The 19,638-nt window shown below is 56.1% G+C and overlaps 2 protein-coding genes across 5 annotated transcripts in view; one reads left to right on the top strand and one right to left on the bottom strand.

The window, feature by feature from the left end:
* The window catches only part of CANT1 (calcium activated nucleotidase 1), a 33,260-nt gene extending 28,756 nt beyond the window's left edge, over positions 1–4,504 (top strand). For all 4 annotated transcript variants that reach the window (XM_033438650.2, XM_033438649.2, XM_049701568.1 and 1 more), the window contains 2 exons: positions 649–901; positions 3,440–4,504. In XM_033438650.2, coding sequence (XP_033294541.1) covers positions 649–901; positions 3,440–4,472 — 1,286 coding nt within the window. In that variant the 3' untranslated portion in view covers positions 4,473–4,504. The remainder of the gene's footprint in view (positions 1–648; positions 902–3,439) is intronic.
* The window catches only part of PGS1 (phosphatidylglycerophosphate synthase 1), a 584,793-nt gene that overhangs the window by 153,677 nt on the left and 411,478 nt on the right, over positions 1–19,638 (bottom strand). The gene's annotated exons all lie outside the window — the stretch shown is intronic.

Here is a 19,638-nt window from a genome sequence, read left to right as displayed (position 1 = left end):
TAAAGGAGAGTCTGGGGTGCAGGGAGGAATGGGGGGGCTGAACCCACCTGGTTTAATTGTCAGAATTGATTCAAACCTGTTTGTGGCAAAGAAAAAACAGATGGAATTTAGTTCCCTGCTAAGCTTTGGGAGGGGCCAGGAGAGGCGGTGCATCACCCCCAAACCACCCTGGGGGCTTCAAGTAGCTTCTCTAGGCTTCGGTTCCCTGAAGGAGGCTGCTAAGAACCTCAAAACTCTAAATAGGGTTGCCATTAAACCCTCCCTCTTCAGACCAAACCAGGCAGGAGGTTTGGGTTTTAGAAGGTCATATCTGGGTGAGTGATTGATTGGGATGGGGCCCCAGGCTCTGGGAGTCAGCGCCTCTGAAACACCCACCTGGATGTGCTGTCAGAATTTGGAGGAGGCAGATGAGCTAAGTAGGGGTGTTTGACAGAGCGGGGGCTCTGGGCCACGGAGGGCAACAGCATCCTGTCTTCCAGGGCTGTTCTTTCCTTGCCTCCCCAGGAGCCTTTCTGAGTAGATAAGGCAGGAGCGGGGCCACAATTTAAGGGAAGAAACTGACTCCAGGGAGCAAAAGTGTTTTCAGGTCACAAAGGAAGTGAGTGCCAGGGCCCCTCCTAACACGGCACATTCCCTTCTACCTCTTAGAAACCAGAGGCTTCTACACCTTCGACCTGTCCAGCGAGCTCCCCGCAGCTCTAGAGCAGATCTTTGAGAGCCAAAAGGGCTGTGACCTGTTCATCAGGGTGAAGACGAAGGAGGAGGGCGAGCTGGGCATCTGTGCCCACAAGCTGATCCTGTCCACCAACCCCGAGGCACATGGCCTGTGGAAGGAGCCGAGCAGCAGGGTCACCATGGAGGTGGATACCGAGTGTGTGCCTGTCGTCAGAGACTTTATCAAGTGAGTGTCCTTGGGGCCAGGGGCTGGGGACTGGGCAGCATCCCCTCCAAGGCAAACCGCAGGGACGAGGGATGCGGCACCGATGGCAGCCATGCTTGGGTGAACACACTTGTTCACACTTGTGTGCACACACACTCACACATTCACACATTTGCCTTCACAGCCACGCATCCTCACGTTCACACGCACATTCTTATGCATTCTTTCTGCAGGGGCTGTGAGAGATGGGGCAGCACACACACACACACACACACACACACACGCAGACACACACACACACCCCTGTCTCTCAGGTGTCGTAAAAGCATCCAAAAAACAACCATCAAAGGATTCTCCCTCTTCTCACCTGACTGATCTGCTCACTCAAAAAATTTTTTTAAAAACCGAATCCAAATCTGTTGCTGGAGAAAAGTGGGGGGAAGCCCTCAGGCGGGGCCGCCCAGGCCTCGGGTCTAACCAGTGGGCCGGCCACGCTCAGGAGCCCGTCTCCCAGCTGAGAGTGGGCCCCGAGGGGCGGCCCCTTCCCCCAGACCGCCCTGCTGGGGGCCACTCTGTCCCCACCCGAGGGGCCTCCCGGGGGGCTGGTGTTCTGTGAGCATCGACTTGAAAAAAGAACCACGTCTATGAAAGCTGTTCTCTCTCGTGACCCAAAGCTGTAGGTAGCTGAAAGTGACATTTAAGAGAAAACAACAAATGGCAGTGAAAACAGATTAAAGTGGCTTCTTTTCAGCCAAGGACAATATAAGAACCTGGCAGCCATCCTGTGCCCCTCCTAGCGGGACTGGTATCTGTAATGCGTTTGCGCCTGTCCCCAGCTTCCCGGCCCCAGCTGGAGTCACCACCCTCGGTCAGAGTTCAGTGATTTTCTGGACTGTCTGGCCATGTGCTCCGGCTCTCTCTCCCTGTCTCTCCCTGTCCCTTTCTGTCTCCCTGTGTCTCTCTCTGTCTCCGTCTCTCCCTCCCTCTCTCTCTCTTCCTTTCTCTCTGCCCCTGTCTCTCTCCCTCCCCTGAGGCAGAGAGGCTGCAGTGAGCCCCGTCCAGGCCCCAGAAGGCCTCAGATGACCCCTGCTCACTGCGGCTGCCCCGCACGCTCCCCTTCCCTCTTCCCAGTGTTCCCCACGCGGCAACTGCTGTTCAGAGCCTTCTGTCAGTAATCCGGCTTCTCACCAGTTTCTGGGGTCTCTGGGGGTCACTAACATCCCAGGGCCTTTGGTCTTTTTTCTACCTTTCAGGATGTTTTCTTCCCTGATGGTGGCGCAGCGCCGAAGGGCTGATTGCGACCCCCTGTCCGCAGCCACTCGGGTGCCCGCCTGAAGCTGAGGGTGGCCAGTGTGCCCAGACCGGGGAGAGCCAGCCGGGCTGGGGCGTCACCGGGTGGGAGCTGCACAGCTCCCAGCGGCTGGGAACCATCCCTCTCTGGCCCCAAAGCGGGATTAAGAGGTGGTGACGGAGACACTCTGTGGTTTCCTTGCTCCCTTTGTCAATGGCCATCTGCGGGGCCCTCGGTGGCACTCCTTGCCTATGAGAGAGGCAGTGCCTCGTCCGCTGTCTGGGTGCTGCCCAGGACGGAGGTTCCTGGGCTCAGGCCACCACCAGGCAGATACACAGCTATGGGCGACGGGCCAGAGGGTGCAGATGCCCTTTTTTGCCCCAGAGTTCACGGTCATCAGCAGGATCACGTGATGTGTTGAGCGCATGAGGGCAGAGAGGGTGGGAGGAGGGCGGGCCCACCTCTGCCACCGGCACTGGACACTGTGGCGCCCCAGCTCTGCTCTGGGCGCCCCCAGCTCCATGTTCAGGTGACAGGGTGGCCACCAGGTCCGCTGCTCCCTGGAAGGCTCAGCGTTCGAGAGAAGCCATGGGGAGAGTTTGGCTCTTCCCAAAGCAGGACCCCACTCACCATGTCCCAGGAGACAGCAGCCACAGCCTATCGTTTCCCCTCCCAGCAGGCTCCCTCCTCACACATCTTCACGCAGCAAAGGGCTTCCTGGTGGCTCACTGAGTTACATGGCAGATGGCACAGACTGGGTGCCGCCCGTGGGGCTCACGGCTGGTGGGGAAGGCAGATAGGAGGTGGCCAGCGGCGATGCCTATGTCACGGGAACACCTGACAGGTGCTGGGGTCAGAGGGGCGCCTACGGGCACCCAGTGGGGGCCCGAAGGGGTCTGGCCAGGTGCGTGACGGTGGGAAGGGAAGGGCAGGGCAACGCTGATGCCCGGGATGGCCGGCAGGCCCTGGCGCCCATGGTCCGACCCGTGAGGCTGATGGTGATGGTGGAGGAGGTGGTGGGACCACCTCCCTCACGGATGAGGATGAAGCAACATCCTCAAAGAGCCTGGGATCCGCCCACACCTGGCTCTAAGCAAACGGGAGCTTGGAATGTGCGTTGACCCAGGAGATAAATCAGGGGGTTCTGAATGCCCCTTGAAATAGCTAGCACCGCGGTGTCAGCGGTCAATAGCTCACGTGCACCAGGGCACACCTGCTGTCCTGCGGGGAAGGAGTATCACCAGGCATCAGCCCTTGTCTCCCCGCAGGTACCTCTACTCCCGGAGGATCGACGTCTCTCTGTCGTCGGTGAAGTGCTTGCACAAGCTCGCCTCTGCCTCCGGGGCCAAGCAGCTGCAGAGCTACTGCGGACACCTCTTTGCCATCCTCCTCCCCCAGGACCCCTCTTTCCGGACGGCCCTGGACCTCTATGCCTATGCCCTGGCCACCCGGGACCCCGTGCTGGAGGAGATCTGCGTGCAGTTCCTGGCCTGGAACTTCGGGGCCCTGACGCAGGCCGAGGCCTGGCCGAGCGTCCCCACGGCCGTGCTCCGAGACCTGCTCTCCAGGAATGAGCTGGTCACTCCCAGCGAGCTGGCCGTGCTGCTGGCCTTGGATGAATGGAGCCAGGAGAGGCGCATCTCCCGCAGGGAGGTGGAGGGCTTGGTGGAGAGGGTGCGGTTCCCCATGATACCGCCCAGCGACCTCTTCACCCTGCAGTTTAACCTGTCCCTGTACTGGAGTCACGAGGCGCTGTTCCAGAAGAAGATGCTGCAGGCCCTGGAGTTCCACACCGTGCCCTTCGAGCTGCTGGCTCAGTACAGGGGCCTGAACCTCACCGAGGACACCTACCAGCCCCGGCTTTACACCTCGCCCACCTGGAGCGCCTCCGTGACGGGTTCCAGTTACAACCGCTACCGGTCCTTCCAGACGCCCCAGCACCCCAGCTTCCTCTTCCAGGCCAGCTCAGTCTCCTGGTCTTTAGTCTACCTCCCCACCGTCCAGAGCTGCTGGAACTACGGGTTCTCGTGCTCCTCTGACGACCCCCCCCTCCTGGCCCTCTCCAAGTCTAGCTACTCCAATCCCACCATCGGTTATGAAAACAAGGCCCTGATGCTCTGTGGGAGAAACTTCGTGGCGGATGTCACCAACTTCGAGGGCTGGAAGGCCCTGATCCCCAGCGCCCTGGGCACCAACAGCTCCAGGAGTGCTTCCTTCTTCCCCTGCCCGGCAGGGTCCTTCAGCAGCTTCCAAGTCGTCATCCGTCCCTTCTACCTGACCAACTCCACGGGTGTGGACTAGACCCGAGGCTGGGGGAGCCAGGGTTGCAGGAGCGCCCGGAAGCGGGGCACCTCCCATCCTTCACCTCCTCTCTGCAACCATCTCCAACCACCAGCCACCAGATGGCCCCCCCCCCGCTTCCGTTGATCTCTCTGAGCTTAAAGAAATTACTGGAAGGTTTCAACTACTGCAGTCCACAAACCGAGAGCTCCCACTTCCCACTGCCCGCCCAGCTGGTTTGTCGGGACGCAACAAGATATGAACAAGGAGCTGTCGGGTCTCCTCCCCTGCCTTTCACTGTGCCCTCTGCTGTCCCTTATCTGAGATCATTAAAATTGCACTGTGGGGGCTTCCCTGGTGGCGCAGTGGTTGAGAATCTGCCTGCTAATTCAGGGGACACGTGTTCGAGGCCTGGTCCGGGAGGATCCCACATGCCGCAGAGCAACTAAGCCTGTGAGCCACAGCTACTGAGCCTGCACACCTAGAGCCTGTTTTCCGCAACAAGAGAAGCCACAGCAATGAGAAGCCCGGGCACCGCAACAAAGAGTAGCCCCTGCTTGCCGCAACTGGAGAAAGCCTGTGCACAGCAACGAAGACCCAACACAGCCAAAAATAAATAAATAAATTTATTTTAAAAAAAATGCACTGTGGTTCCCAAGTTCTCTTGTTCATGCAGAAAGAGTTGTTGAGTCCACTGGGTGTTCAGACATTGGGTGTGCTGGGCCCTGGGGTCCAGTGAATGAGCAGACCCAGTCCTTTCCGTGTGAAGCTGCAGTCTTGTGGGTGAGACAGGCGATCACAAGTAAAACACTTGGGGTAAATACAAGCTGGAATAACAGGTGATGGAAACCAGAGGGTGGCAGGGGGAGGCACAGGCTGGAGCTACCTTAGTGGATCTCAGTGCAGAAATGAAGAGTGCGGGCCAGCAGATGTGGGGGAAATGGGAGGAGGGTGTGTTCCAGGTAGAAGGAACAGCACGTGCTTGGAATCTTTTCTCCATCAATCCTTGCACATGTGCACAGGGATGGGGGCAGAGATTCTCATCTCAGCGTTGTTTGTAAAAATGGGAATTTGCAAAGAACCTTAAAAGGCCACCAACAGAGTGCTTGACCACAAATAAAAGACACCCACCATGGGGTGGTCAGGCAGAAGAAGGATATACTAGAAGGATACTGGAAGACCCACAGAATCTAGGCCAAGGCGGGGGGACCGGGCCTGGGGTTCCGTGGGTTCTGGGCGCTGGAGGCTGCCCCTACCGGAGCAGGGCAGGAATTCTAACCTCTCCCCGCTTCTTTGTGATGCACACTCCAGGCACCTGGCCCCAGTGGAAGCATCTGGTTGGCCAGGCTCAGGCCATGTGCCCTCCACTCTCGGCCAGGGTCTGAGAGAACAAGTATCTGGACTGTTTTGGCCTCGAGAAGGGAGGCGGCACAAGGCTCACCCAATGGGAGGGAGGTTCACAGGCTGGGCAGCCAAGACACAGCCGTCCCCACCGCACACTCCCCTTCCCCAGCGGCCCTGCGAAAACAAAACCAGGGACACAAAGCCTCCGCCTCATCCCACACAGCCTCACCCTTTCCCAAAGGGTGCCCCCAGGCCCCTCAGGCTCCAGGCCCACCATCTTGGCCACCTCCGTAGCGGTCCTTTGACATTTTAAAAATCTTCGACTTTAAATCACACTGTTGACCATTGCCATCACCACTCTCGGCCACATCAGCACGTAAAGGAAGACAGAAAGGAAATGTTCATTATCAATGTGCACCAGACACACACAGGGGAACGCTGTCCTCGCTGTAGCAATGAGTCAAGAGACCAGAGCATCTCCCCTCTCCTACCCACTCCGTGGACCTCTGCCCACAGACAGCACCTCGGCAGTGAAGGTACAGGCCTGGTCAGATAACCAGAACCTTCCAGAGAGCTCAAGGCCCTGGTGGATCCTGGCTGTAAGGAAATCTACAGCCCCACATTGCGCCATTGGATCCGGCAGTTTGAGGAATCACTGGGTTCCTTCCATCCTCCTTGTGGGCTTTTGATTGGCAGACCTGTCCCCCGGACGATCGGGGCCCACCAGCCCAGGGCAGGCCTCCTGCTTTCTCTCTGCATGCATTTGCCCGAGCACATGAGTGGTCCCACAGGCCAGATGCTGCTCTCAGCTTCTGGTCAATGCAGCGTGGAGGTGTCTCTTGGTGGAAACATTCCTCTCATAGGTATAAAACCTCTAAACCAGCAGAGCCCAGAGTTAGGGGGACCAGAAGCAAAACATCTGCCCCTGGGGCACTTGCTGTCCTGCTCGGCCACCACTGGCTCCCATACTGGGGTTCCAGGTCAGGGAGAACCACACACTGGCCGTGAGCCCAGTGTGTGCCACAGACTGGAGGACAGGGTTGGGTTTTTGTTTGGGGTTGTTTTGTTTTGTTTTGTTTTGTTGGCAGTAAATGATAAAAGAATTTATTAAGGAATCTGGAAGTAGGTTGATTCCAGGATTGGCTAATGGGCTGTTGACCTGTCCTCACACCCAGGTTCTTCCATCTTTTGGCACGGAAGAATTCACAAACCAATTCCATGTCGTGGGCTACTCATACGACAGTGAGTCCCTGGGCCTCAGCACCTGCACGATCTGGGGGCAGCCATCCAGGCACCATGCTGTTTGGTGAGTCCAGGGTTGGTAGCACTAAGGCACACCGATGGGTGGGGAGGACCAGTCCAAATGAGTTCAACATTGATTCCTTGGATGGATGGCGTTGATACCTCTGGGCAAGCTGCCTCGTGCTCTGACTCCAGTCTTTTTGGGTCACGTGTCACCTCAAATGTCCAGAGGTGGTACCCTTTTCTAAGTGGCCAGGGCCACCTGTCTTCAATTCGGCCCAGGGCGATGGCTGTGGCATGGTGAGATGGCAGGAGGCGGGCCCAGAATCGGAGGGCTGACGTGGTCCCGAGGCAGGTCGTACGTGTGTGTGTGCGCGTGTGTGCGCGTGTGCATGCATGTGTGCGTGTGTGTGTGTGTGCCCGCACATGAGAGAGAGAGAGAATTGCTCCCAACAACGGCTGCATTCCACTTGCTGGGCTATAACACTTTGCTCCAATCAGGCCGTGTCTGGAACAGAAGGGCCTATTGGGATCTTCACCTGGTCTAGTTCAGGATAATCTACTAACCAAGTGTTCACGAGAGCCCGTGAAGCCTTTCCCGGGAGCTCTCGGTCACCTGGTTAATGGCCAGGAGGAAGGCTGTCAGTACCACACGGACTGTTTAAGTCCAGGCCCTAAGACGTTTGACCGCTTGCCTCTGAGGGGGCTCTGGGCACCCAGGAATTGGGAGGGGACCACACCCCTATCATGATAGCACAATCACTTCTGCTTACCACTTCTCAGGTTTTGTTGTTATTATTGTTTTTTCAATGATACAAGTTAAGTAAGAGTTTTGCAAGCTGCTTATCTGTTTTGGTCTTGAGCAGCTCATGGACAGCTAACCACATCCACTCCCACTGCATTAGGGAAGTCCTCTCAACGGCAGTGTCTGTGGTGGGGGCCCTCTCTGACCTTCAGAGATAAGCCACAAGGGCACTTTCTAAGAGGCTGGTGCTTCCTTCCCCAGTGCATCTCACCAGGTCTTGTAGGGAGGAGAGCTGTCTGGGTTTTTCCAGATCAGGGGCTAGAGACTGACTGCACACAGTACACTCTTCAGGGGTCCTGGCTCCTGGATTCCTTTCTCTACATGGTCCGGAGGAATTCATGGGCCCCCAGGGAGGCCAGTTTTCAGTCAACCAATTGAGGAGATAATTAGCATCACTCTCAGCTGCTCAAGCTAGCAAGGGCGCTAGGTCTCTGATGGATGTACCTGTATTCGATATTTTTAGATTTGGCTTCATATAATGAAAATCAAAAATAGTGGCTTATAAGAGATACTCTATTTTTCTCTCACATGGAAGAGAGGTAGGCTCCTCCTCTTTCTACACCACTTAGTATGTGACTGCCATCCTCAAGGTTACCTTGTGGTCCATAATGGCTGCTGGGATTCCAGCCATCATGTCTGCCTTTCAGGAGGCAGGAAGGAGGTAGCAGAAAAAGACAAAGGGCTTTCCCCAGCTGTCTATCCCCCGAGACTGAACACATCTTAAATTTTTCACCTAAGGTGACTCTCTTGCTTCATCCTTGCTTTTGTCCCACTAGAAACAATCACCTCTGACCCTGCAATCCTTGAACACCTCATTCCAAGGAACCACAGGCAATAACTGAATCAGCCTCTTCATGACTGTGTGCAATGCTAGATTCCCATCCCTGGATGCCAGTGGGATTGGGGGAAACAGATTTCCTGGTGTATAACATATACATATACCTATGCATATCTATATCTATGCATATATACAAGTATATAGAGCTTAGTTCAGTGCTCTTCAGTGGAAGAGCAGCATGTGCCTTTCAGTGGTCGCCTTGTTAGCTCAGTATTTTGTCTGGGATTCATGTGTATTTTTCCATGCAGCAGAGCAGAATTCCATTGTCTGAATTTACCACAATTCAACCTGTTCTACAGCTTTGGGACTGTGTCCAGTGTTTTGGTGTTTTGAGTGAAGCTTCTACGAGCATTCTTGTGACATCTTTGGTGGACACGTGGGCTCATTTCTCTTGGGCATGTACCCAGGAGTGGAATTGCCAGGCCAGTGTGTTTAGCTGTCCCAGGGCCCACGCTCCCCGGCAGCGTGTGTGAGTCATTTGTTCCACATCCTCAACAGCACCTCACAGCCTCCATCTTTTTTTTTTTTTTTTTTTTTTTTTTTTTTTGCGGTACGTGGGCCTCTCACTGCTGTGGCCCCTCCCGTTGCGGAGCACAGGCTCCGGATGCACAGCTTCAACAGCTCATGGGCCCAGTTGTTCCGCGGCATGTGGGATCCTCCCAGACTGGGGCTCAGAACCCGTGTCCCCTGCATCGGCAGGCGGACTCTCAACCACTGCGCCACCAGGGAAGCCCGCCTTCATCTTTTTAACTGCAGCCGCTCTGGTGTGTGTGTACAAATGGGATGTCTTCTGCTTTCAGGCCCCCACTTTTCTGAGGGTCCATTCCCTGAAATGCATTTCCAGCATCAATTTCTATACCAGCCAACATCCTTAGTTGCTAAAAACAGAAACCAACTCTGGTGAACTTAAGCAGAAAAGGGATTTGTGGAGGGAATTAGGAAGCTCGCAGACTGGGTGGGAAGGCTAGAGAACCAGGCCCAGGAACTGAGCTGGAACTAAGTGAAGGTTAGTGTCCCAGGTAACTTTCGACAAGTAACTAACCACTGCGAAACATAGCAGCTCATTCCCTCCACCATTCATCTGTGTGTGACCAGCTGAGCTCGGCTGCGATGGGTTATCTTCGCTCTGCACAGGGTTGGCTGGGCTCACTCATGTCGAGGCTTCATCTGGGACGGCAGGAACTGAGGGGGGAGGGCTCCCTCCATATGGTCTCCCATCCTGGTGGATACTGACCCAGGTTTGGTCACGTGGTGGGCAGTGTTCCATGATGCGAGATTCAAGGCCTCCCGAGGCCCAGGCTTGGAACTCACCCCTGACATCCCAGGGCCAGCAGGGATCCAAGGGTTAGGAAAATAGACTCCACCTCATGACACGAGTAAATGCTATTTGTAATCGGCTGTTTGTAACTAGGAAGCCGAGAACAGCAGGACCCAGAGAGTCAGGTTGGAACTGAAACCACCCGTGCCCGGCCCGTGGAGTTGCTCACTGCCTTGTGGGACCCTGGCTTCCGGATGCTGCCTCTGTGGCCGTTCCACTGCCCCCAGCAAGCACCCTGAACCAGCCCTGCGTCGCCGGGCACTCAAGGCCCCAAGAGGCCATCTGAGAGCAGCGACCTGGTCTTCTCAGCTCACGTGATGACAGGTTTCCCAAACACAGGAGGGAGATTCAGATGCACTGAGGGATAAATACGTTACAGGCCCTCCGTAGAGTAGGAAATCATACCGCTGTTCAAGAGGACTTCATGGACCCCCGTGTACCGACGTGAAAGATCTTCAAGACACACCATCAACTTGGACAAACAAACATGCAGAACTATCCTGCCTTGAACAGTCACTGTTGTCTGTTCAGTCTCCATGTCTCACACGTTCCTTCCCAAAATGACGCAGATTTTCACTCTGGAACCTAACGCCCATCCCCCCTCCACTGAGCCGCAGTCCTGGGCGATCCCAGGGAGGGGCCCAGGGAAGCCACCGTTACTGGTTTGGGGCGCACGTGGTTGGGGGCAAAGAGCTTATGACCCATGTCGGTGCTTCTGTTGGAGGAGGGGTTTCACAGGAGACTTTCCCCTTGAAGACACTTGAGTATCCCTCGGGCAAGGAGAGGTGTCTGTTTGTTTTTAATTTATTAAATTTACTTTTTAATGGAGGTGTATGTGACATAACGAAATGCTTTTTAAAAGCTGTCTCCCCACTCCTCAGGCCCTCACCCCCCCCCAGGTTTCAGTCACAACCTCACACAAACCTGCTCAGACCTCCCAAAATGGCTGGAATGCACAATGACCCGCTGGTGCCCCACCCATGTGGCCCCAGGCGAAGGTGGCAGGCCCCGGGGCCTCAGGGAGTGCTGGACAGAAAAGGTCTGATGTGGCAGCAGCTGATCTGCTGAAAGAATGTCACTGGTGGGGACGCCAGGAGCTCGGAGCCAAGCATGTGGTCATTGCAAAACGGCAGGGAAGGAATGTGGAGCTCTCTTCCCGGTTCCCTGTTCCCCACGCGATTGCTCCCCGAGCGCCATGCCGATTCATCCGCATCGATGCCCGCACCGGATGTGTGCGTTCACGCCATGGCTGCAGGAGGATCTCATGGAGGCCGCTCCAGGCTGAGCTGGGGTCTCTGCCTGCAGGAGATAAACGACCGGCAGAGACAGCCGAGATATAGACAGAATGACGCATGCGCTCGAGGAGGAGAGGGGGAGTTGTAACCCGGTTGGAGGAATCAGGCCGGAGGAGCGGCCGTGGGCTGTGGTCTAAAGAGAGAAAAGGAAGGAGGTGTCGGGAGATGGGCTGAACAAGTGCTAAAAATGGAGGGCAGGCAGCTGGTCCAGACGGTGCCAAGGGGCCCCAGGACGGAGGCGTCGTTGCCTTGCCCAGGTCAGGCAGGGAGGGCGCAGGGCCTGAGTCACGGCTGCCCTGCCTGGCTCCTTACTAGAACTTGCTCAAGCAGGGCCTGCCGGGAGCAGGCTTGGGGACCTCTGCCTCGCGGAGCTCGCCAACACCTCTGACCCCTCTGATCCTAATGCTGGAGACGGCCTCAAACCCCGCTGGAGCAGGGGCCCAGGGCTGCCCTGCCCACTGCAGATCCAGGGGGCTGCACGGATGCCCAGGCCTGCCTCCGGGGGGGGAGGGGCGGGAACTGGGGGCTCGTGTTAATTTCCTGGTGCCGCCAGCACAAATCACCACAAACTGCGGGGGCCTGAAACAACACACATTTATTCTCACAGCTCTAGAGGCCAGATGTCCGAGATCCAGGTGTTGGCAGGGTGGCTTCCTTCTGGAGGCTCTGAGGGAGCATCCGTCCTGGCCTTGAGCCCAGCTGCTGGGGGCTCCAGGCATCCCTGGCTTGTGGCTGCATCACTCCAGCCTCTGCCTGTGTCAGCTCCTGGCCTCCTCCCCTTGCCTCTGTGTGCCTCGAGCCCCCTTCTCCTTTCTCTCACTGGATGGAGGGCCCACCCTAAACCCACGATGGTCTCCTCTCAGGATCCTTAACTTAACTACATCTGCAAATTCCCTTCCTCCAAAGTCGCATTCACAAGCTATGGGGACCAAGACTCGGACATATCTTTTGGAGGGACGCCATTCATCCCACTATGGGGCTGTTCAGAGTTCCAGGCACAGGAGTTGCTCAGCGCTCACGTGCATTCTGCAATCCGAATCCTGCTGGTGCTGCGGGGTGGAGTCCTGTCCCAAGGGGACGCCCCCTCAATCCCACCACGGGACTCCTTCGGTGACGCTTAGACACCAACAGTGAGTCTGATCCGTCTGCGGTGTTCCCGGTGGGATTGGCAAAGACGGTTTGAATGGATCATGGACCGCGACATCTTTCAAAGCTCCAGGAGGCCGAGGCAGGAAAGCCGTTGAAACAGGTTTTGGCGTAATGTAAGGAGGCCCATTCTAATGGTCAGAGGGGGGCACGATGGAACGGCTGGCATTTGCTGGGGGATGATCGTGGAGGCAGCCGGCTGAGACTGGGACCGGGGACCAGGGTCCTGAGTTCCAGTGCTTAGCTGAGGAGCTGAGCAGATAGGAGCCCTCCCTGCTCCCCTACACACCACCCAGCCCCAGGTTCCTCTTCCGTAAGGTGGGACCCTGCCGGCTTCTAGGCCCCCTTTCACCTCTGGAGTCCCCGCCCAGACGGACCAGCCTCTCCCAAGGAGGCTGAGACAAATGGTCCTTTTCCTGCCTCTCTTTTCTGGAGCATTGCGGTGACACTGCTCAGCCCCTGTCTGTTTAAAGAGCCCACCTGGGCACCACTTCCGGTCCAGGCGCCACAGGGAAGCCAGAGCTGACTTTCCAAAAAGCAAATCTGTTCTTGGAATTTCAGCAAAACAATGCTCCCAGTTTACCAATGAGGAGTGCCCCCACCTCCTGGGGCAGTCAAGGGTAGGGTGACGCACTGAAAGCCCCCCAACCTGGAAAACCAGAGGTTTGGTTGCCCAGTTAAGTGGCGGAGAGCAGCCAGGAGTGTCCCTAGTGGTAGCCCTTCACGAGGAAAGAGGTTTCTCTTCCACCCACCCCCAAATCCTAGCTCTGATCAACAGAACTTCTTTTCTTCCTTGGAATACACACAGGTGATTTCTTTTTCTGAAATAGCCCCCTCGTCCTCACCAGGTTAATTCCTATGCCTCCTTCAGGTCTGGGGGCCTCTCAACCTCAGAGGAGCCTCAGATCTTAGGCTCTTGCTAAAAGGGGCCTGAGCTTCTGCATTTCTAACCAGCTCCCAGTAACGCTGGTGCTTCTGGTCCTCGGACCACGCTCTGGGGACCACACTCTGGGGACCAGTGGCTCAGATCCCCAACCTCTTGGGAATGCCTCTGTCTTCAGCCTGGAGGCAGCTGCCCCACCCTGCGTCCATGACACACTCTCCGTCCCCCCTCAGTAATCCTTCCACAGGGCATGGCCAATCCCCACGTGTGTCTGTGCTGCCACTAGACTGATTTCATCTTTTCCACCATCAGACCCCAGGCACGCCCAGCACAGCGCAGGAGCGTGGTAACCCTTGAATCTTGGTTGAATGAATGGATCCATTCATGCCTTCAAACAAAAGGTCAACACAGACCTATGCCAGCTTTCTCCGCTCCCATGTCTACACCTTGGGGGAAAACACTCAAACACTTAGAACTTAAATCTCGTTTGGAGTCATAAGAAGGTGAAGTGAAAAGGCTGCAAAACGGCAGCCGAGCGTGGCTGGGAAACTTGCTAGCGGTGCAGATGCTCAGGGCTGCCCCAGTCTCACTGGGTCAGAAACCCCATGGAGGGGGCTGTGATCTGTATTTCCAAGCCCTCCAGGGATTCTGGATCACTCAATTACAAAGCCCCTCCAGGTCTAGACCAGTGACGGCTACTGTGTATTGGAACCACCTGGGAGCTTTTTTTTTTTTTTTAATAAATCCATTTATTTTTGGCTGCGTTGGGTCTTTGTTGCTGCGCGCAGGCTTCCTCTAGTTGCGGCGAGCGGGGGCTACTTTTTGTTGCGGTGCGCGGGCTTCTCATTGCGGTGGCTTCTCTTGCTGTGGAGCACGGGCTCTAGGCGTGTGGGCTTCAGTAGTTGTGGCTCACGGGCTCTAGAGCGCAGGCTCAGTAGTTGTGGCGCATGGGCCTAGTTGCTCCGCGGCATGTGGGATCCTCCCGGACCAGGGCTTGAACCCATGTTCCCTGCATTGGCAGGCGGATTGCTTAACCACTGCGCCACCAGGGAAGCCCACCTGGGAGCTTTGAAAGCTCTGATGCCTTTGCCCCTCTGTACTGCCGTTACAACACTTGACTCCAAATGAGAGGATTTTCCCTCCTGACACCGAATCTGTATTGTCCTTTCCAACACCACGTCTCCAGCTCTCTGACACTACCTGGAGTTAGCGCAGACCCCACAGGTTAAGGCCTCAGTTCCGTAAGACTGCCTCCCACTTCAGATGCCAGTCGCAAGATGGGGTGGGGCGAGGGGTTCCTACGACCCCCTCCTCAGGTGTAGGATTTGCTAGAATGATTCAAACTCAGGGAAACACTGTCCTTACTAATATCAGTTTGTTATAAAGGATGCAACGCAGAAAGAGGCAACTGGAAGAGATGCACAGGTGTTGGGGAGGGTGCAGAGCTTCTGTTCTCACCAGCCGCCACCATCCCAGATTAATTCCAGCCTGTCTCCCCTCCCCGGAGGTCAGGGGTTGGGGCTAAAAGTTCCAAGCTTTAATGAAGCGGGTTGGTCCCTGGGGCAACCATCCCCATCCCGAGGCTGCCGAGGGGCACACCGAGAGTCACCTCATTCTCATAAACTCAGGTATGCTCCAGAGAGCTCCTTAGGAATGCGAAACAATGCTCCTCTCACCCAGTCACTCAGGAAATTCCAAGGGTTTTAGAAGCTCTTGTACCAGGAACCAGGGACAAAGATGCAGTGTGTGTCTCTCAGTATGTGATATTATACAGTATCGCAGCCTCACCATGCCATTCTGGGTGGGTGGGCTCTGTTCAGGCTCCCCAAGCTCCGTCTCCTTTTTGCTGCCATGGGGGTGAGGGAGGGGCTGGACAGGAGCAGGCAGGGGCCAACCAGGTGTGCGGCCAGGATAGCTCAACAAAGCAACGGGGAGGGAGGCTGTCACGGGTGGGAGATGAGGGGGCACTGGTCTCTTTCGCTAGAAGCTTGCCTGCAAGCAGGGAGGCTGGGAGGGGACGGTACCCATGGCAGCTCCGTGGGACTGTGTGTGCGGCGTGCTGACAGCTCAGCCCATCAGACCAGCCTCAAGCCCTTCCTAAGGAGGCTTTCGATTTAGTCACAGCAGACCCCACGTGGGGATGGGTAGCTCGGGAGGAGCGTTGCCTTGGCAACACAAAGACTTCGGAGGGTGGTGCTGGTAACCAGGGCTGCTTTTGACCTCCGCCAGCTCTCGGGCTGGTGGCTTTATCATCTCCTGCTCTGACGCTGGGGCCATGCCCAAGCCTGCGATGAGAAGTCCACCTCAGGGGAGGCCATTGGCCGCCCCCTCCCATCCACCCTCTTATCTTAGAGGACATCACCATGAAATACAATTCACCAGGAGGTGCCCATTTGAAAGCACCTAAACCAAGGCTAAGCCCCCGTTTGCCCTGGATTGACCCTGTAGTCACCACCCCGGGCCGCACCTGCTGCTCACCGTGCGTCTATAACCAGACAAGCAAGGTGACCTCTGAGTTCCAGGTGGATCCAGTGCAAAAGATGGTGAGATACAGCCTTAGCATCACTTCTCCAGGCTTGACTCCTCTCAGCTGTGTGACCTTAGACAGAAGGCTTCACCTCTCTGAGCCTCAGCTTGATCTCAGTAAATTGGGTGCTGATACAGTTCCTCTCTCCAGGGGCTGTGGTCAGGGGATCTGAAAGCTCCCATGGGCCACAGTCCCTCGTGTCATGAGGGTGAGGGTGTGTGTTAGTCTGCTCGGGCTGCTATAACAGAACACCATAACCTAGTGGCTTATAAAAGAAATTTAGTCCTCACCGTCCTGGAGGCTGGAGTCTGACTTGGTGTCGGGTGGAAGTCCTCTTCCTGGTTCATAGATGGCCATCTTTTTTGCTGTGTCCTCGCAGGGCAGAAGGGGTGAAGGGGCGCTCTGGCTTCTCTTCTATGAGGACACTAACCCCATTCCTGAGGCTCCACCCTCCTGACCTGATCACCTCCTAACGCCGTCATAGTGAGGGTTAGTTTTCAACATGAGGATTTGGAGGTGTGGACACAAAACTTCAGTGCACGCGGGACGTTCATGCATCTTCTATCACCATTACCAGATGTTCGTGGCGGTCCAGCACTGTGCCAGGTCCTCCAGGAACCTTGACTCTTTTAAAGACCTCAGTTAGAGACCCCAGTACCCACCCCTGACTGCGGCCAGCCAGCCATAAGCTTCCCTCCACTCCCTCCAGACCACAGGCAGTGTTGCAGGTTTGGGGTTCAGGCTTCCCGGTAATTTGAAGGCTTTGCACTGACTGGGGTTCAGGGAGGAGGAGAGGGGAGCTGGCCCCTGCTGGCACAGAGCCCACGCTGCAGCCGGGCAGGCCCCGGCAGCGGCCCCCCTTGGTGGCCCGGGCCTTGGGAATAGCGAGGAGGCCTCACCACTGACCACACGGCAGGCCAGGCCAGCTCCTCCCACCCCACTGGGCCAGGCAGCTCCCTTTGACCTCGGCGGGGTCTGTTGCACACGTGTGCGGGCAGCCTGCCTGGTCTCATGCAAGGGCAGAGGATTTCTGAAGATGCTGAAAAGCTTCAGCTCTTTTAAGAAGGATTTTCTTCATTTTGGCACAGTGGGGTGTTTCTGGGCTGCGAGCTGCCCAAGCCCTGGAGCGCCTGTGTTCGTTCCCTCGGTCTGGGGGTGAGGCCCGGCCGAGGGCACCCTGGCACGGCGCTCCCCTGAGAAGTGGGTCTCAGGGACTTGTCCTGAGCTTCCTCGGGGTGGGGGTGAATGCCCCGTAGCCAAGGAGGAAAAGGAGGCTGGGTAGGTGGCCCCCCCCAACCCGGACAGTCAGGGTGGCCCGGCCACTGCAGCCCCAGGGCTGACCACTGAGGGAGTCACCCGGCCTGCTGGCCCTAGCTGTCCCAGCCCCAGCACCTGCCCCCACACAAGGTCAAGAGGGCGCCCCTGGGAAGAACCCAGAGGGAGGGGGTGCCAAGGCCTGGGAGCATGGAAACTAGCCGGGCCTCTTTAAGAATCTGTGTTACCAGAGGGGAGAAAGTGCAGAGCAAGGCCTTTAGTAAACATCTGAGGGCTCACAGTAACAACTCCCAGCTGTGTGAGGGGGGCCGGGGGGGGGGCGGGGAGGCCCACGTAGCTGGCTGGAGGGTGGGATGGGCTGAGGTCAGGCTGGGTGGGGCCCAGCCAAGAGCACATGAGGGCTGGCGGCGGGCTGAGCAGGGACAGAGGTTTGTCCGAGCTAGGTGGGCAGTGGACGAGCCTCCAAGACGCTGGGCCTGGAAGTTTCCACTTCCCTCGGGGCCTTTTCTGAATCCTTCCAGAGATCTCTAGCCCCTCCTTGCAGCCAGGAGAGGAAGGTTTCAGTCCCGTGGTAGTGGAGGGGTGGGGGGGGAGGGAAAGGTCGGTGCAGCCTTTTCCAAGTCACAGCTGATAGTTCAATTGCCCGGCCAAGTGGTGATTAGTATCTCTTTCTATCACTCGGAGTACCAAGCACAGCACCTGTGAACCGTCCCTCAGCAACGCCCTTCTCCAGACCCATCCCCTGGAGCCCCACCTTCTCCTGCCCAGGAGTTGTGCTGCAGCCCCCTGGGTGGTCTCGCTGCCTCCCAGCTCTGTCCAGCCCAGCCCCAGAGACCCACCATCATTACTGCTCTAAGATAACCTGATCGGGACATTTCTCTAGGCTTAAACCCAGGTGGTGATCCCCTGTCGATATCCTAGTTCGGATGCTTTGTTATGAGTAACAAATCCAATTCAGAAAGGCTTAAACTTCGGAGAGGATATGCTTGTTCATATTAACTGGAAAGTCCAGAGGCTGTGTGGGTTTCATGGGTGTTTGAGCTAGCAATTCAGCCATGTCCAGAGGACCAGGTTCAGGTCCACCTCTCCTTTCTATCCTCTGTAGCAGCACACTGCTACAGCCAGTAGCAATCCTCACACTGGCTTCCTTCATGTTGCCAAAATGGCTGCAGCGCCTCCAGCTCTACACCAAACCTTTAAATGGCAGAGTGAATCTCTTTTTCTGGACTCCTGTTCTGGTTACGTATTTCTGTACAACAAAATCACCCTAAAACTTAGTGACTAAATCTTTTATTTTTCTCATAAATCTGCAATCTGGGCAGGGCTCAGCAAGAACAATTCATCCTTGCTCCACATGGCATCAGCTGGGGCAGCTAAACTGGGGCTTGGAGAACCCATTTCGAGATGGCTCACTCACGTGGCTGACAAACTGGTGCTGATGCTGGCTGGGAACTTGGTTCCTCCTCATACAGAGCTGCTTGGGCTTCCTAACAGCATGGTGCCTGGGCTCCAAGAGAACAAGGCAGGAGTGCATGGCATTCTCATGACCTGGCCTCAGGAGTCACACAGCATCACTTCCTTTGTACTCTGTTGGTTGCAGTGGTCACAAAGCCCTGCCCAGATCCAAGGGGACGAGCCATAGTCCTTACCACTCATGGGAGGAGTGTCAAGGCTGCATCCATGAGGAATTTGTGGGATGGGAGCTACTGTTGTCACCATCTTGGAAATATGATCGGCCACAACCCCCTGCAAGCATCTTCTCCACTCTCACTGAGCCAGTCTGGGGCACACGCCCAGAGCTAAACTGATACCCAGGGCCAGAGGATGGGTTGTGTGTCACCCCTGGGGCCAGGGAAGACTTGGCTCTCCCCAGAGTGTCTGGGCTGCGTGGGGGAGGTGTGGGTCCCCCAGAGAAAGGAAGAAGCTCAGGATGCAGCCAGTGCCCCCTATAGCCACATTCACGGAATACTGACTACGTGCCAGGGGCTGTGCTAAGTGCTTGGTCCCATTTACTCCATTACTTCTCACCACAACCCAGTGAGACTGGTGCTGTTGTTCTCTGCACTTTACAGAAACTGGGGTTTGTCACTTGCCCAAGGCCACAAGGCCAGAAGACGACAGACACAGAGTTAAAGGTCAGGTGTGTATGGCTCTAAGTCTACGCTGCTAACCACTCCATGGCAAAGTTCAAGACTTCTGGTCCATGGCTGAAGAAAGCAACTTGAATGTGGAAGCATATAGCCTCATTTCACTGGCAGCCATTTTGTGACCATGAGGCGATCCAATTTGAGAAAGAAGCAGGGGCACCGAGAAGGGGTGAACCTTGATCAATTATGGCAACGTCTGCCCTCCGTAGGGACTCTTCAGTTATGTGAGTCAGTAAATCTACTTTCCTGTTTAAGACTGTAAGGGTTTGATGCATAGTTACTTATAATTGAGAGTATCTTAACCAACGAAGGAGGCTATTGTAATATTTTTCCTATTTCATTACAGGAATTGTCTGTATGTCTGTCT

This window comes from Orcinus orca, chromosome 19, assembly GCF_937001465.1.
Source record: "Orcinus orca chromosome 19, mOrcOrc1.1, whole genome shotgun sequence".
Taxonomy (NCBI): domain Eukaryota; kingdom Metazoa; phylum Chordata; class Mammalia; order Artiodactyla; family Delphinidae; genus Orcinus; species Orcinus orca.
The sequence above is the reverse complement of the archived record's forward strand: the minus strand, read 5'-3'. Positions and strand labels throughout refer to the sequence as shown.